Source organism: Agelaius tricolor, unplaced genomic scaffold, assembly GCF_023055355.1.
Source record: "Agelaius tricolor isolate 1412-34295 unplaced genomic scaffold, bAgeTri1.0.p SCAF_1, whole genome shotgun sequence".
Taxonomy (NCBI): domain Eukaryota; kingdom Metazoa; phylum Chordata; class Aves; order Passeriformes; family Icteridae; genus Agelaius; species Agelaius tricolor.
Genome location: NW_027269261.1, coordinates 42,298,525 through 42,316,234, shown reverse-complemented (window position 1 = coordinate 42,316,234; position 17,710 = coordinate 42,298,525). Strand labels below are relative to the sequence as shown.

The 17,710-nt window shown below is 37.7% G+C and overlaps 1 protein-coding gene across 2 annotated transcripts in view; it reads right to left on the bottom strand.

The window, feature by feature from the left end:
* Positions 1-17,710, bottom strand: part of FAM120B (family with sequence similarity 120 member B) — a 48,091-nt gene that overhangs the window by 30,161 nt on the left and 220 nt on the right. For both annotated transcript variants that reach the window (XR_011679850.1, XM_071431341.1), the window contains exons 2-4: positions 15,992-17,034; positions 11,455-11,635; positions 5,255-5,350 (exon numbers count right to left, since the gene is read on the bottom strand). Coding sequence is in view for 1 of the 2 variants with exons in the window: in XM_071431341.1 (XP_071287442.1) it covers positions 5,255-5,350; positions 11,455-11,635; positions 15,992-17,008 (1,294 nt within the window). In the remaining variant the exon portion in view is untranslated. The remainder of the gene's footprint in view (positions 1-5,254; positions 5,351-11,454; positions 11,636-15,991; positions 17,035-17,710) is intronic.

Genomic DNA, 17,710 nt, shown 5'->3' with positions numbered 1-17,710 from the left:
TCCTTAATATTTACCCCATGCTGCCATCTCCCAGCTTGTGACACGTGTAATGCAAAATTTGCTCCTCATTTAAATTACATTTAATCTGTTATCAAAATAAACAGTAAGGCACGTGAAATAACAGAACAGTGAACTGGTTATGCCTGGGAATCTCAATAAAAGACAGAATCGTACCATAAAGTACGGCTGCTTCTGTAGTTAAATACAACGAGGTGTGAATTTTAAATGTGGACTAATTAAGCTACATTTGGTAACACCTCTTCCTTTTTTATGTGACATGCAGCAGCTGCAGACCAGTTAGGAACACTTGGTGATAATAAATGGTTAAAGTGACAAGGTGCTGAAATCTACATAGATGATGTTTATTTAGCCAGGAAAGCCCATTAACCAAATGGTACTAATCCTTTGGAGAGGGGGAAACTAGAAGAAAAGTTAGTATTCTCTTTCTTTATCTCCCTGATGGATGTTTCCTTTACTATTTTTGAGGCTAACTCTCCTGTCAGAAGTTTTAACCATAAAAAGAACTACTATCATAAAATCCATAAGTTTCTAACCTTATTTCTAAGGGAAATGTATTATTAAGAAAAAAACCCAATTGCTTGATTGGAGGTAGAAATGCAGGAAAGAGATAAAATAAATAGTGGCAGTGAGTGGGGTAGTATAGACAGAACAGTAAGACTCACATTACTGGTTTTGAGATTGGAAATTGCTGCCTTAAGAAAAAAAAAGAACAGTACAGACTGACTTCCAGGAAGAAAATTAAATATAATGTGCATGAAACAAAAAAAAAGCCAACTTCTGCTACCAAGCCTAAGCAACCCTGATGTGTGAGACAAGCTGTATATGGGTAAACTCAAATTATTTTGACGGTTTCTGCACATAAAGAGATACACCAAGAATCAGTTAAAAGAAAAGTTCTCTTTTGCATCCAGAGGCATAGCTAAAAACAGAAATCCTTCCTTCTTCAGAGTAAAACCATTAATTTCGTCAATATTCAAGATTATAGATCTATATTGAGAGAGTCCAACAAAAAATTCAAGACATCTCTTCCGTAAACAGTTTCTTCCACTTTCAGAAACATTTACTTGTGCCTGGGAAAAGAGGGTACTGAAAAATTATGAGTTATTTACTCTGGGAAAGAAAACTTGATGCTGTCTCCTTTAGGAACACACCAACAAAAGGCGCTTTTTTTCTGAAGGGTTGTCTTCTTCAAGTAATAAAATTTCATGTAATACCCAAGACTAATCTATTATATCAAATGAAAGATAAGCAAAACAAAGAAACAAATATCCTACAGTTTAATGACTGTCCCACCCTACATGCAGTCCACAGCAGATTTAATATTCATCTCAAAATGTTCTCTGCTTTACGTACATCCTCACTACATTATTTACAGTAATTAGAAAACATTTCTGAAATAGAAATGTACTTGGAGAGGAAGGAGAAATATTCTATTTTCTGAACATGTCTATACATTTCCTAAATTAACCTGAAAAACAACCAAAACTGAGTAACAAAAGAAAAACACCCCAAAACATATTTATATCTACCTAATTGAAACACCTTTACTATAAAGACTAGTAACGATAGAATTATCTGTTGGGGTTGTAGGAACTACAATTTCCCATTAATTACACAAACATATGCAAACATAATTACTCTCAACAGGCACAAAATTGTGTGAAAACCACTATGTGAACTGCAGTTCTCAGGAACCTCAAGAAGAGGAGCTTTAAAAAGACCTCCATGGAGGTGAGATATTACTTGCCTAAATACAAAACCAAACAACACACAAATTAAAAAAAAAAAACATGGACAAATCACTTTTTACCTTTTTTCTTTATACTCACACATTTAATACCATTATCATATAGAAAGCAGCATGAGAAACAAAAGAATTTCAAGGGACTACATAAAAATTTATTTCATCCGTTTGAATTTCAATAATTGATTTATGGATATGCAATACATGCAGAAGTTGTGGAATGCATTAATTCCATTATATCATTTAACTCAACACTTAAAGGTGATCCTCACACTTAAGTTGTAGCAAATTAAGTTGTAGCAACTTAAAACACATCATTACTGTGTATATAGATGTATAATAGTAAATGTTCGTGTATATTTGTAATGACTATTGAAATTTTATTTTATAACACCACTAATAGAACTTTAATACTTCTTCATTTTTACATGCTCATGTAAATACCAAGGAATAAAAATAAGTTTATAAAAATGTACTTGCTAGGAACACTCAACAGTAACTTCTCAACAGCTGTGGCCAAAAAACTCAAATGCCAATTAAATCTGACCATTAAAGACAGAGACAGCATTTTGAACTTAAACATATTCATGACACATTCATGAAGGATGCAATGATTAGAGTACTGAAAGTAGATCCAAACTATGTGGTATGAAGCTACAATATCCTCTGCATTGTCAGAAATAAAATGAACAGCAGAATGTATACATTTCCAGCAAAGACTTTAGAACTTTTTCTGTTCCACATAAACTGTAGACATATCAAATATAACTGCTATGCTCACAAGATATGGATGTGAAACTGTATTTTCCTAAATCATGGATCTTCTAACAAAATTGATTTGCCAGTGACACTTCTTATCAATATAAGTGCTGCTCTGTCAATGTGTGTAAATCATGATCATATTCATTCAAGTGAAAAGAAACATTCTAGAAGGAAGAGACACAGACAATACAAGAAAGCACAGATGCTAATTCAGAAGACTGTTTCTCAAAAATAAAAAATATAGTTAAACATGCTATATTTTAAATATATTTTAAGTTATCATCTTACTTACCATCCTGCCTTTAGGATTCGATATTTCATTTCTAAAAAAAGCTAACATTCAATCTATCACCTGCAACCTTTCCAGATGAAAGGCACTTCTGCTGTTTTATACACACACAAAGTTAGTAGGAATTCTAATTTTTTTTTTTAAGATCAATGCAAAATTTAAAATATTTATCATTATGTACACTGTAGTTTAAAGTTCACAGTTTCTTTAGACTTTTTGATCTAAATCAAACTGAAAGAGAGTCAGGATTTTCCATATATTCTAAGGTAGTTTTGATGATCAGGTTATCAGATTTTTTCCAAAAAAAGAAAAAAAAAAGAACCTTCCCAAATTTATTGCACTTCACTTTTGATGTTTCAAATAGGTTTTTGGTAAAATTCTTTTTTGTCTTTTTGAGTAACCTGATCTTGATTGACAGCCTTGAACTCTAACTTCCTAAAACAATTTTAAATTTAGCTCTAAATATGATCCCTGTCTGAAAAATGTGATGTGCTGTTGAGAACCTTATTTGGTGAATTAGAGAGTCATGCTGTGGAAAATCAAAGACGCATGAGTGAATGTAAGGCATACAAATATGGACTGCAAAAATTTTAGAAAAATATTTGTCTGCTGAAGGAATGACAACAGAGCACTAAAAATAAACACTAAAAGTCCTCCTCCCATTTTTTAATAGTCTGCTTGAACAGCTTTTCATTACTGAGTTAGTAAAGATTGTATCTGAGAAGATTCTGTTTTTATAAACTCCACTTATGTGGTTGCTATAAACAAACACACTTAAAATCCTGTTTATTGTCAACATGAAGGTGGGTACTATGTATTGTATGTTTGCAGAGCTATAGAACCAGAGTACATGAGATTAAGTGCATTCTCCAGAAAGGGAGGAAGCAAGTATACTATCTGGGAGGGAAAATGTCACAACAATAAATACAGTATATTTGCCAGACAATTTGAAATGTAACTACATAGGTACAGTTTATATTTTGTTGAGTTCTGTTTCCTTGTTTTTCAGCATATTCCCAGACCACTGTATGCTGAAATAAAACATTTGCACAGGACAAACTGATGAATTTTCACTCTGCATATTCATATTCCATTTGAAAAATTTCACAGCAATTTCTTACTATCATAAAGCCAATTAGATAATCACTCTCCTAATATTGTGTACTGGACAGTGAAAGTACTGTATATCAAATAAAAACTCTTTTGTACTTTGTCTATATAACCAATTCTTTCTGAACAGTCCTTTAAAAAGGATTTTGAAAAGGATGATATCTAAAAAGCAACTGATTTTCCTTCATCTTTGATTTCAAAGACTCTCATTAAATATATGAGTTTCAAATATGAAGATAAATATTCAATCTTTGGATACCGAAAAAGAAACTTTACTATAAATTTACAAAGACGTGCCTGCATTTCAGCTTCTGAATTTGGATTTAGACCAGATCAGCGCAAAGACTGCTACAGAAGATGTAGGATGCCCAAGGAAGATGAGCTGGTAATTACTGTCCAAAGGCTGAGTAACTTTTGGATAGTAACTAGATAGTAACTTTTCTTAACAAAATATCAATGCTATTGTATATCAGTGGAACAAATACATTTCATGTGAAAGACTAGAAAAATCCCTGAGCTGCTGATCCATTTGCTAACAGATGACAGAGAGAGAGAGAGCTGTGAGATCAAGGATGAATTCAACTGCATGGACAAATGAACACTTAAATCAACTTTCCCCTTGACATAATAAAATTGTTTAATTCTCATCCTAAACTTATACTGAATGATATAATTGTGTATATATATATATACACACAATTATATATATACAGTGCTCAATCTTTTCACTGAAATGTATGATACTTCCTCATAAATGTAACACATTTCTCATAACTCCAATTTCACTAAGAGTGTTCATTAATGTGTTTTTTTTACCAAAGGGAAGAAGATAAAACCACACAATATACTTAAGAGAGTAGAAACAGCTTCACAGAAACAGCCCAATTTTATTTTTAATTAAAAGCTGGAATCTCTCTCTGGGTTGTCAGAGATTATATAAAAATGACTCCTTTTTACATTCTCCACTGTTCTCATTAACACAATCTGTCAAACAGCTTAATGGACAAGTTTTACTATGGCCCCACACACCACTTATCCTGGCCTCAGAGCAGTATTTAGAACTTCTAAGAAATTGTCTGCATTTTAAAACTGATGTTTGAATTAGCACTGGGTTTAACAAGACAAAACATCAGCAAAAACATGTATCTCAAAGCTGAATCCTATTATATTTACAAAGGGTAATTAAAAGCAACTACAAGGGTGCAGCTCTTTAGCTCCTTGTTCTCCACAGTCATCCTGGATTCTATATCAAACATATGATGGATTGTCCAACCTCATTTTAGTGAAGTGGTTCTTTCAGTTTAGATTAATACACATTTTTATTCTACCTGTTACAGGAGGTTGTACAGGTTGTATCAGGTCCGGCTGCTTGAGAGGATTTCCAAAATAGACAAACCACTCTTTTACCAAAGGACAGGTTCCACCTAAAAAAGACAGAATTGGATCAGTAAGTCAAATGCAAGTATTGACACTACTGTAACAGCTGGGATAAGCTGTGATCAGGATTCTAAATAGAAGGCACTGGATGACTTGTTTGCTCAGCTTTAGAAACAAACCAAGAAAAAATTGTTTCAGTATCTTTATGACAAATCATCAGAACAAATAAAGAGAGTTTCAATTACGTACTATAAACATGAGTTTGGACTGGGGAACTGCAACCAAAACTGTAAATACAAGAGTCTGTGGAAAACATTCTGAAACAGGCTTAGGTCTTTCCAGCCCAAGGCAGCTCAGGAAGCTCTGGGGGCATGTGCCATAGCTCAGGGACCTGCAGGAGCTACCCCAGTCTCTCAGCACTGTCACACTGCCACATATCCAGGCAGAGCTTAATACGAGTCACCTCCCAACTTGCCCTGACGTTTCCTGTGTCAGGGTTTGAGCCAAAATCTTAAAAGGGAAGCCTTGATGGCTATTTGAAAGCTGACAGCAATGGAGTCACCCCACCATCAGATGCAGAGCTTTTACAGCCCATTGTTCCAGACCTTTTATCGAGCATAAAGGAATTGTTTATACATAATACTTCAAGTGGCTTTCCTAGTCCCTAACCTGAACCCTGCTCAGCCCCTCTAAAGATGGCCCTTAAATTAAAAATTTAATTTAAGGACTTCAGGAATTGTGCATCTAACTATTTGATGCTTAAAGAAACCCAAACAAACCAACCCACAGGAAAAAAAAAATTATGCATTTAAGAATTTTTGAAATGCAGACTATCCAATTTACAAGAACCAGCTCAAAATCATTCAAATGCAAGTCTTCATTAAAAAAACCCCAAACAAACATAGAATCAGTGCTACTATCAATGGTGTTTTGCATTCTGTCCAGATTTTGGTTATGGTACCCATATCACAGTGCCCTAAATTTCCTGTCTGTAGTCTGGTAAACAGTATGAATTAAAGAGATTTAGCTAGTCCTGGGCACTTGGAGTAGAGTTTTCAAATATTTACTTTTTTTCCTTCCCTTGTCCCTTTCCAGATTCACAGGATTGCATCTCTAATTTCTTCCAGCTCTCAACCAATATTAAAGCCATTATCCGTTAAAAATCCTGCCTTTTATCACCAATTCCAAACTCCCTAAAATTTACTGCACAAGTATTTTTGATGCCATGTGAACCCTAATCAAAAACTTCCCCTAGATTAAACCAAACCAAACAAACCTTTCCAACACTGTCCTTTCCTTGTCCATCCAAAAAGGTTTTGTCACACAATTTCCTGATCTCACTCACAGCTCAATGCCGGAGATAACTGCTGACATGAATGAAAAAGTATTGTGCTACCGTGCAAGGGCAGAAATTCCTCAGATGAATTTCTAATGTCAGGGGTAAGAGAAGGGAAAAAGAACACTACAAAATCTGTTTTACAACTTCCTTCCTTCCTTCCTTCCTTCCTTCCTTCCTTCCTTCCTTCCTTCCTTCCTTCCTTCCTTCCTTCCTTCCTTCCTTCCTTCCTTCCTTCCTTCCTTCCTTCCTTTCCTTCCTTTCTCATGGACCTGCAGCACAAACTCTGAATAAAGGTGAGGGACTGCAGAACCAACACATGGAGTATGAGAGACTGTGTTACACATGACTTGCCATGCTTATCTATTCAAAAACCAATGACATTAAAAATAAAATTTAAAATGCCTACACTGGAGGGGACAAAAGCCTTAAACTGTACATTCCAATAGCTGAATAATCTCACATCTTGATTATAAATCATTGTCTATGATAACATTATTTCATTTACAAAACCCTTCAATCAAATAACCCAAAATCACTTTCAGAAACATTCTGATGTTTTAACATTCAGTTTTAAGATTTAGTGTGTGGATTACTCTGCTTTATTTAATTTATTCAGCTCACTCAGACTCCTAAATTTTAGCCTGGTTTCTTAAGGAGGCAAACCTAATGCAATTAGGACATCTGTCTTGTAATTAATTCATGGATGTACTGCTCTGCTTCAGCTAAATCTGCCAAAGGAGAAGTGATTTCAAACAGATTTCAAAAGTCCTAAACATTTTGTGAAACTGAAGAGTCAGCTGACAGAGGGATCCTATTAGGGCACCAATTGAAAGAAAGGCAGGAAAGTCAACTTACCTGTTGTATCCAAACAGACTGAATGGCAAATCAATACACAAACAGCTGTAGAAAAGCTAGAGATGAGAGAAAAGGTAGATGGGATTTGGGAAGAGCAAGAAACAATAGGGAACATGCTTAGGAACACCATATACTGCAGGAGGGAGTTGTCAAGGACATGAGAAGAAGTTAAGATGGTATAAAGAAACATGGAGATAGAATAACTTTGCTGGTGAGGAGCACTGCTCTTTATGAGTTCCACAACTCATAGAAAAACATACCAAAATGTGTCTTGATTCTAAATACCAGTGAGAGAGTATTTTTGACATCAGCCATTGATGCACAGTAAAAAGGGAAGCTGATAGGAAGTCTACAGTTTCATTCTTTACATGCCTGTGAATGTAGGTACAGGACATAGCCCCACATCAGCTGAGTGCTTTTCATTACTACAGCCCATTAGTAACAAACATATATCACTGTTCACATAGATAGCCAAATAAATATAGCTGAAAGCAAAGTCCTGCAAATTGATGGCCCATTAACATACCAAGAACAAAGTGGAGATATGATTTCTAAATGTCAACCCTCTCTGCATGGAAATGTCTTGGGGAAAGAAACCCCAACTGTTTTCCCCACAATGCATATAAAGAATATCACCAATTAAATTTTTAAAAAAAGCAGTTCCTTTGCTTAAATAGATTCTGAATGACCTGTGAAAGCACTGCCTAGGCAGCCCAAGGAAACTTCAACTATGTGCAAACCATGAGAGAGTTGGAAAATGCTGTTATGTGTGCTCCTCTACACCTGCAACAACCCCAACTCTACTGAGTGGTCACTGGTGATAACTGGCAAAAATTCTGCTAAGGGACTGGTTTTGACAGTGTCATAGCAAGAATCAGTCTGGCCTGCTAATGTTAGAACTGGGAGTGATGCCAGGACTTCGAGGAGCTGGCCACGGGCTCAGGCTACATTACATAACCTCCTAATTGGCAATGGACATGCAGGTGCAGGTATTTTCATGGACTGTGTTAGTGCCAAAACCTGCTGGCTTTGTTCTGAACCCTTTCCACACATAAGAAAGCTTGGCTGGCCTATCAGGGTGTATTATTTACTGTTATTTTCCCCTCCTACTTGAATTTTTCCAGAAGTACTTTTTCTCAGAAAGATGCTAAAGTGTTGACAATTTCTATCACCGTATGCAATATTTCACATACTGATCATAATGGCTCAGTGAATTATAAGTACACTTTTGAAATACACAGACAACAAATCCCATGTTGTCAGAATCATCATCAGCCCCCCTATTTATTTCTGTAGCATCAAAAATAAGGCTGTGATTCTCCAACATTTCCATGAGTAAAGGTACGTGCACCACACACCAAACTATACCAAAGGCAATGTTATATAAGCAATTGTTTCAGCAGCTCTGCTATCTTTTACAGGCAAGCACTGATTTGCTCATTCCCACTCCCTGCCATTCCCTCAGGGTGTTTCAGCACAGCTGCTTGTGGCTCCACAGAGCCGGATAGGGAAACAGAGCAGGTTAGTTACCTGATTACAAAAAAGGCAGGGAAGAGAGACAGAGGCTATTTTCAGTTTCTCAAACTAGGCCACCACACAGCTGCACAAACAGCTGCAGCAGCACAACTGAGACAATGTGCAAAGATTGAAATGAGTGGCTGTGCAAGAAAATTATTTGAAGTGGCACTGGTAGCAAAAGCAACACATCCCACTATGACTTCAGGCAAAGTGGCATGGTATGGGCCAATGGCTTCAGAGGATATGACATTCTGCTCCTATGGATTTGTGGGTCTCTTAAGCACCCTTAAAAATCTAGACATTCAGAACTAACAGTCTCTTGTTTCAGAGTAGGGCAAACGGTTTACTTTAGCTTTAACCTGTTCTAAGACTGTAACCACTACTTTTACTAAATTTTGTCTGCTTTGCCAATTAACGGTAAGTAATCTGCAAACTGCAAAGAGGTCACTTTCCACCATATTTTAATTGATGATATTAAGGAGTAAAAAAGAGGATCACTAACACATGCATGATCACAGCAAACTGGAGCAAACATTGTGTAGAGTTAGTCGAGTTAGCTTCAAATGTGCTACATCAGCAGCTGTAAAATGGTGGCAGACTCCACATGGACTAATTTAATTTGTTGTCTTGCTCCAGCAAACTCTTTTATAATGCTAACCCAATGTCATTCTACATTATACTACAACCTACAGACAGTGTAGACTACTTCTTCCCATCCTATCCCTTAACAAATTACAAAAACCAATCAACTTGATCTCATCTGAGGGAAACTGGCAAAGGATTCTACTTACTTTGTAAAGAACAAAGCTTTGTAGGTCTAGCAGTGAATCCATAAAACCTAACGCTTACACATACCTAGGCATTCCAATACAGACTGTGACTAATGATTTATGCTCTTGACTTAGAAGCAACTATATACACTGGAATAAAAAAACAGCTCATGAACTACTAGGAAGTGACATGGTTAAAGCAGTTAGAGGTAGACACATGCATTGAAAATGCAGATTTAATAGAGGCACCCATGCAGACACAATCTACCTACCTTTCTGGAAGGGTTAAGGACTGATTTTCTAAACTATGACTTAGTTTAGAAAATTATCACTAGAATTGGAAGCCTGAACTGAGAATAAATAACCCATGCTATCTGTCGTTTTATTCTAAAATCACTTCCTTAAAAGAAGACAACTCTCACATTAAAATTTCATTTTCAATATGACTAAATAAACATTTCTGTATTTCAATTCTAATCTTCTCTGAGTACTAAACCCACTGTAACACAAATGCTAACCTGCCTACTACCCTGCCATCTTGCAGCAACAACTGTTAATTAGGAATTTTGGCCTGGGTGTTTCTGAAAACATCAATGAATATCCTGCTGTTTAGATGAATAACTAAAACCCAACCAAGTTATAATTATATACAAAATTTGGAAGCAGTACACCAAAAAATGAAAAATGACAGATGTGCATGATTACTGCTGGGATTTTTGTTATTCTCTCCAAATTGCTATGTAAACTCTGATTCAGTTTTTCCTATTATGGCACAACTTCAACCTCTGGCTGCTGAGTGAAATCATGTACTTAATTACCTTTTTGTGCCTTTCTAAGCAAATAGTTTGAATATTAGGTTTGATGGCGGTGCACTTTGATCAATAAAATGTAAAGCGATTACCACGGAGAAATCAACACATTCAAAAGAGTAAAGTTCAGTACACTTTTAATTTTCAACTCACTGGCTGAAAGACAATGTAAAGATAACACTTAACTAATGGAAGTCTTAAGAACATGAAATTGGTCCAAGGATGTGAATAAAGAACTCTCTGTCTTCAAGGAGATGAATGCAAGCACAGATATAAGGACCTGCTACCGAATCTGTTTATACCACTGGATAAGGAAATCATATTTTCTAGCACTTGGATGAAAGAACTAATAATAGCTGGCATGACTACTTGCATTTGTATTATTACAGTAACTGTATTTGACTGGTCTGAAAATTGCAGATTTAAAATCAACAGAAGGTAAAACTTTAACAGTGCATTATTGTTCTGTAAAAGTGTATTACAACTCACTAATTCATCCAGAGCCACACTTACCCAAGAACATTTGGTTTCATATACCTTCAAACTTTCAAAAATCTCGTAAAGACCATTGCTTTGCTCAATTTTTTAATCATTAACAACTTTCACAACTTCCCATTTAGCAAGGAAAAAAGCTCCAATTTTTAAAAATCACTTTAAAAGCACTGAAATGGAGCAGCATGTAGAAAAAGCCCCACAATTTCACATTTTCTCTTACTTCCATAAGAATTACATTTGAACTGTTTGGAGTTTTTATCCTAAATGCATTTTCTATCCTAAATGCTGATAATACTGAAGCAATGAATTCAGTATTTCTAATTTCAAAATTGAAAGTACAATGGTGTAAGTGGTTTAATCCTTACCTTTTCCAGATTCCAGCAAGATAGAATAAATATGCTGACGAGCAGGGCGGTAGATAAGTGCCTGTCCAGGAATCTCTGTATCATAGTCATCTTCCAAGGAGTTGCTGCACTCAATCTCTCCATGACTCAGGATATTGAAGATCGAATAATTTTCAGATTGGATATGCTGTTCTTTAGCTAACTGTTAGTTCAAAGAAGGAAGAAGGCATTATCTCCAAAGTTAAGAATAATCAAAAAGTAACAACATGTATTCACTGTTTGAGGAAATAGATATTTCTCTATCAGTAGAAATGGAGGGAATAGCCAGGGAGGGAACAAGTGCTTTTTCAAATAACACCAATATAGTTTATTTTCATCTTTTTGTGGAGAGGAATCCCCAGGAAAACTGTCATTACCTTTCTTAGCCCCTCCTTTAATTTGAAAAATTTAAAAGCTTGAACAACAGTTTTCTAGAAAGTAATTATTCTTAAAATTAATTCTGAATTCTAGCATAGCTGCCCTCCTTTGGTCACCTGAAAATGTATCTTCATTCTTTAAACAGCGAGTGAAGGCACGACAAAATGCAAACTTTCAATTTTATCACAAGATGAACTATATAAGACAGCAGTATTTCTTTACTGACCTGACTTGGTGTAGTTTACATTCTGGTAAAATTAGAATACTTAATTTCACCATACTTTTACTTTGCAATAGCTCTCCACTGTGAAAAGAAATGCCATCTACTCTAGTGAGGAAAACCAGGTCTGTAGGCATGTTGCTGAAAAGCAGAATTAACAGCATCACCCAGGCTGCACATTAACCATGCACTGGATGCAAACACATCTGGCTACAGCAGCTGGCTACAGGCAGCCTCAGCACCAGCAGGGTCTGCTGGTCTGGAAGAGCCTAGGTGAGAAAGCAACAAAGATGCTCTCAGCATCATTCTGTGCTCATCAGCACAGAATTCCAACCAGTAACACTGGAAATCTGGATTGGTCAAGTGCACAGACAGACAGACTTTCTACTGCACAATCCCAGACCAAAACTTGGGGTGTTTAAACAGCTGAGCAGAGTGAGTATTTCCATGGGGTGCCACTAACAAATTCTCCAGGACCTGTGCCATATGGTGAGCAGGCACTGATGTTTCTCTGCTCTGCATTCCCTGCATGTGTTGGGCCAGTTGTACTATTTGGGTTGTACCATCCAGCTGAAGCTACCACAGATTCTTTCACTAGGAGTTACTGGACCACTGCCCAGAAACAAATTCACCATTTCTGCAGAATTCCAGTATCTGCAAACCCGGGAACTCAGCAGGTGAAAGCTGCAGTCATTCACTGGGTAATTAGTGATCAAAACTAATTCTACTAAAATGTCATACTTTCTGTGTACAGTGCCAATCAACAGAGCACTTACACAATAAATTAAAGGTTTCCCTGCCAGAAATACTTCAATATTCCTAATATGTGTAAACAATGTAATCCCATCAAGTATACTTTTGTATAAAATTAAAACAGAGCATCAAGTATTTCTAAGCATGATTTTAATGAAGCACTGAACTATTGCACAGAAACCAGCCACAGATGAGACCATCAACAACACTAGCTTATTGCAATATTCCAGTAAGCTACACATCCTTATGTACTGAAAAAACTACAAGCTGATTTCAAAAGTACTGCTGTATTCAATGTCTGTATCTTGAAAAATATTTCTGATTCATACCTACAATCAGCTAGAAAGTTATGCTCTTCTGAGAGAAACAGCAACAGGAGGCTATGCCCTCATGGTGGGAATTGAGCTTTGTGTGCCATTTACATGAAGCTCAGACAATGTGCAAGGTAAGCAGGGCTACATAAGGGTTTCAAAATATGAAGCAAAGCACACACATTACATATTCAAATATTTGAACACTTGTAACAAAAACAAAAGAGAAGTTAACATGTCTAACATTTTGACTGTAATTTCCTTGGCCCAGGGACTGGCTTCATGCATGATTCTTGCAGCAACAGGGAAGTGCTCTTCAATGGAGTTTCTAAACATTATTATTTTATTAGAGCAGCAGCTCAGCATGATGCTTCAGAACTTCAACCCTTCAAATTAAAGACCAAGCCAAGAAATAATGACCATTTGTCATAAAGACCACATGGTAAATTCTCTTAAGGAATAAGGATATTGCCACTTTTGTCCTGGCCATAATCCAACCTAGATAATTGCATTCTGGCTGTTTATTCCTTGCACTTCAAGCAGAAAGAGATTTTTCAACACCTTATTATGATGTAGGGCTGCTGATTTTTTAAAAAATCTTCTATTTAACTACAACAGTAAAAAGTGATATGTAGTGTAGCTATGTGTGGTGAATATAAAAACCCAAATATATCTACAGTTTAGCTGAAATGAGCACTACATAGGTTACAATGCAGTTATAAAATGTTTTATAGTCTTTTTAGAAAGCAAAATGTAAATTATATTGTTACTTTAGAGTAACATGAGGAAACAAAAATAGTTTTAAAGAAAATGCTCAAGATAAGCAAGAGAAAGAAAAAAAAACTTCTGTGTTTGAAGTCTACAAGGACCTAATAAAATAGGGAGTAACAGATGGCTAATACAGGCTCTAAAATACACTTCCTTGTATAGATTTTTTAAAAAAATCTCAATATGTTATCTTAATTGCCACGAATTGACAGAATTGTACTCTAGACTTACTTCTGTACCATAAACTCTGATGCAAGGTAGCACATTTTCTATTAGCCAGGTACACCACCCTAAGCTAATATATCCAATTTCCCAGAGTGACTCAATCTGCCATACTGTATCTTACCCCCACACCAGTGCATCCCTGTCCATATGGGATGCCATAACTAAAACTTGCTACTGCACCCCTGACCTTTGGGAATTAATAAACCCATTGAAGTGCTTTTGGGTCATTCAGGGACAATGAAAACAAGGATAATTTAAGCTGAACCAAAAATGACAAAATACAGACTTATTGCATTTGACACTGTCCTGTACAACATCCTTGTCCCTGAACTGGAGAAGCATGGATTTCACAGATGGACCTCTTGGTGGATGAGGAACTGGTTGGATGGTCACACTGAAAGAGTTGTGGTCAATGGCTCGATGTGCACGGGGAGGCCAGTGACAAGTGGTGTCCTCAGGGGTCAGTACTGGGACCAGCACAGTTTAACATCTTTGCCAGGAACACAGACAGTGGGATCGAGTGCTCCTTTGGCAAGGTGACACCAGGCTGTGTGTACCATCCACATGCAGGAGGGAAAGGATCCATCCAGAGGAATCTGGACAGGTGGGTCTGTGCAAACCTCACCAATTTCAACAGGGCTGAGTACAAGATTCCGCACTTGGGTTGGAGCAATCCTGACCACAAATTTGGGCTGGATGGAGAATGGATTGAGAGCAGCTCTAAAAAGGGCTTTAGGGTGTTGCTGAGTAAGCAGCTTGAGCTGTGAGTTTGACCAGCAACGTGTGCTCACAGCCCAGAGAGCCAGCTGAACCCTGGGCTGCATCCAAGGCAGCATGACCAGCAGGGCAAGGAAGGGGATTCTCCCTGTCTACTCTGCTCTGGTGACACCCTACCTGGAGTGCTGTGCCCAGCTCTGACATCCCCAGCACAGGAAGGACTTTGACCTGTTGGAGTGAGTCCAGAGGGCTGCAAAGATGATCAGAGGGCTGGAACATGCCTGCTATGAGGACAGGCTGAGAACTGGAGTTGTGTAACTGGAGAAGAGAAGGCTTTGGAGACACCTTAGAGCAGCCTTCGAATACCTAAACGGGGCTACAAAAGAGCTGGAGAGGGACTTTTCACAAGGGTCTGTAGTGACAGGATGAGGGGAAATGGATTTAAACCAACAGAGAGTAGGTTTAGATTAGATATTAAGAAGAAGTCGTTTGCTGTGAAGGTGGTGAGGCACTGGTTTAGGCTGACAAGAGAGGAGTTGGATCATCCCTGGAAGTATTCAAGGCCAGGTTGGATGGAGCTCTGAGTAACCTGATCTAGTGGAAGCCTCTCTGCTCAGAGCAGGGGTTTGGAACTAGGTTATCTTTAGTCCCAACCCCAACCATTCTATGACTCTGACATGATTCTGTAGGAATTTCCATGTCTCCACCACAAGCAATTTCAACTTCTGCATTCTTAGCACAGCTACCTTTGATACCTCCACTGCAAGGCATAGCCAAGCAGACAACTGACCAGCTTATGGCTGACCTGTGGGTTCTCAAAGTAAAAACCAAGTCAATACACAAATCATATAAACATGGGAAGTCATATAATACATGGGAAGTACATTTCTGTGTCCAGCTGCTGGGCTAGACAGGAGCTGCTCCCCATTACGTGACCTACCTGATATTTCAAAAAGAGAGAAACTACTTTTTATTAAATGTGCTGCATCTGTGCTCATATTAATGCATGCAATAATTGTAACTGGGGGTCTACTTAACAGACAAAAGATTCTTGCACAAGCAAATTTAAATCAGTAAGATTGATCACTAACGTCCACTAACTAGTCATGGCAATGAAGTGATGATTCAGGTTTAAAAAACAAGTTACCTGAAAGATTTCTTTATCTTGACAGAGAGCTGATTGTTGTTGAAGGGATAACATTTGAAAATTTGTTTCATTGGGAGGAACCCATGGAGACTGCTGCCCAGGCAAAAGGTAGGAGCTCACTCCTCTGCAGAGCAATGTCTTGTCTGATCCCAGAGGTAGAATCTCTTCCAAGTGTTTCAGGCTGCTGTACGAGCATGGCATTTTTGAGATGTAATTTGCTACAGACAGCAGTATGTTTGTTCTGTTGTAGCCGCGGTTCCTGTGGGGACTGCTGGTTAAACATTTGTTCCAAAATCCTTCCAACATGCTTTCTGGAACAATATCATTGCCAAGCAAGCATGCAAAGAGAGGAAGGTGTGTCAAACTAATACCCAGCACACGGCAAAGAACTTCTCGAGAGTACCTAACAGTGACCAGTCTGTCCAAACGGAGGTTCTCAATGGAAAAGTAGGGACATGTGTCATAGATGAGGTAGTCACTATCTTGCCCCAGAATTCCCATACAGTTGTGCTGCAAACCATATGCAGCCACCTCAAAGTCTGCCTCTTGCAACGTGCAGACTGTTTTTTGACCGAGTGATTTCAGGGCATAACGCGTAAAAGTAGGCAGAGCTGAAGGAAGAACAAACATTTCTCTCCCTGGCTGTTTCCTGTGAGTCTTGATAAACTGAAACAATCTGGCTATTTCCTCAGTATTCTTCCTCCTCCGTTTGATCCACTCATCTCTCTTTTTCTCTTCTACCACTCCGTCGAAGTAAAACACCAACTTGATACCAGCTGCCATAAAAGCATTGATAAAATCCTCTAAAATGGCAAGGTACTCCCGCCACTGGCCACCACACACCCAGGATTCTGGTGTGTACCAGCGTCTAACACAACTCATGGCATCTACCACGATAACAGGTGGGCAGTCAGGATGATCAATGCGATGCTTTTCTGCCATTTCTCTCAGATCTACCGTTTGGCATGCATGAGGGCAAACTCTTGCCACAAATCCCTGCAAGCCTCTAACACCCATGGCTGATCTCCAAAACTCACAGCAGTCTGAAAGAAGAGAAATAAAAACAATGTTCTAAGATGCAATACTGGAAAACAATGAAATTCTACAATAATATTTTTAAAAGCTGCTTGGAAACAGAACTGTTATTTTTTTGCATTTGCTGATAGTTAACAGCTTTTAACAATTTGAAACAGTTTCGTTTCCCTCTGCAAACTGAACATAAGTACTCATTCATTTTCCCTTCCACTTCTGGCTTTTGTATCAGTGAAAAATATAAATATCAAAAGATTCTGGTAAGTATGACCAAACAAAATTCACTCATTCATTCACACTGAATGAGTAAGGCCGGAAGGAACCACGAGTCCAACCTGCCTGTTCCAGCAGGGCCATCCTAGAGCACACAGCACAGGATTGCGTTTGGACGGTTCTTGAGTATCCCCAGTGAGGGAGATTTCAGGTTAATAGCGTATAGAGAAGAACACAATACAAGAAAAACGAGGACAGATTTTGGTTTTTTATTAAGAAATATACATGCTTATGGTACTCAAAAGGAAAAGGAAAGTGAGTTTACAAAGTACAGTGAATAGACAGCTTTTAAAAGCATTCCCGAAACCTATCAGTTAAAGACAGAGTTCTGAATGCCACCCTTTTTAATCACAGTCTGGCTCGGAAAGGACCTCGCAGGGTGCGGGGGCCGCTGCGTGCAGCCCCGGCAGGACC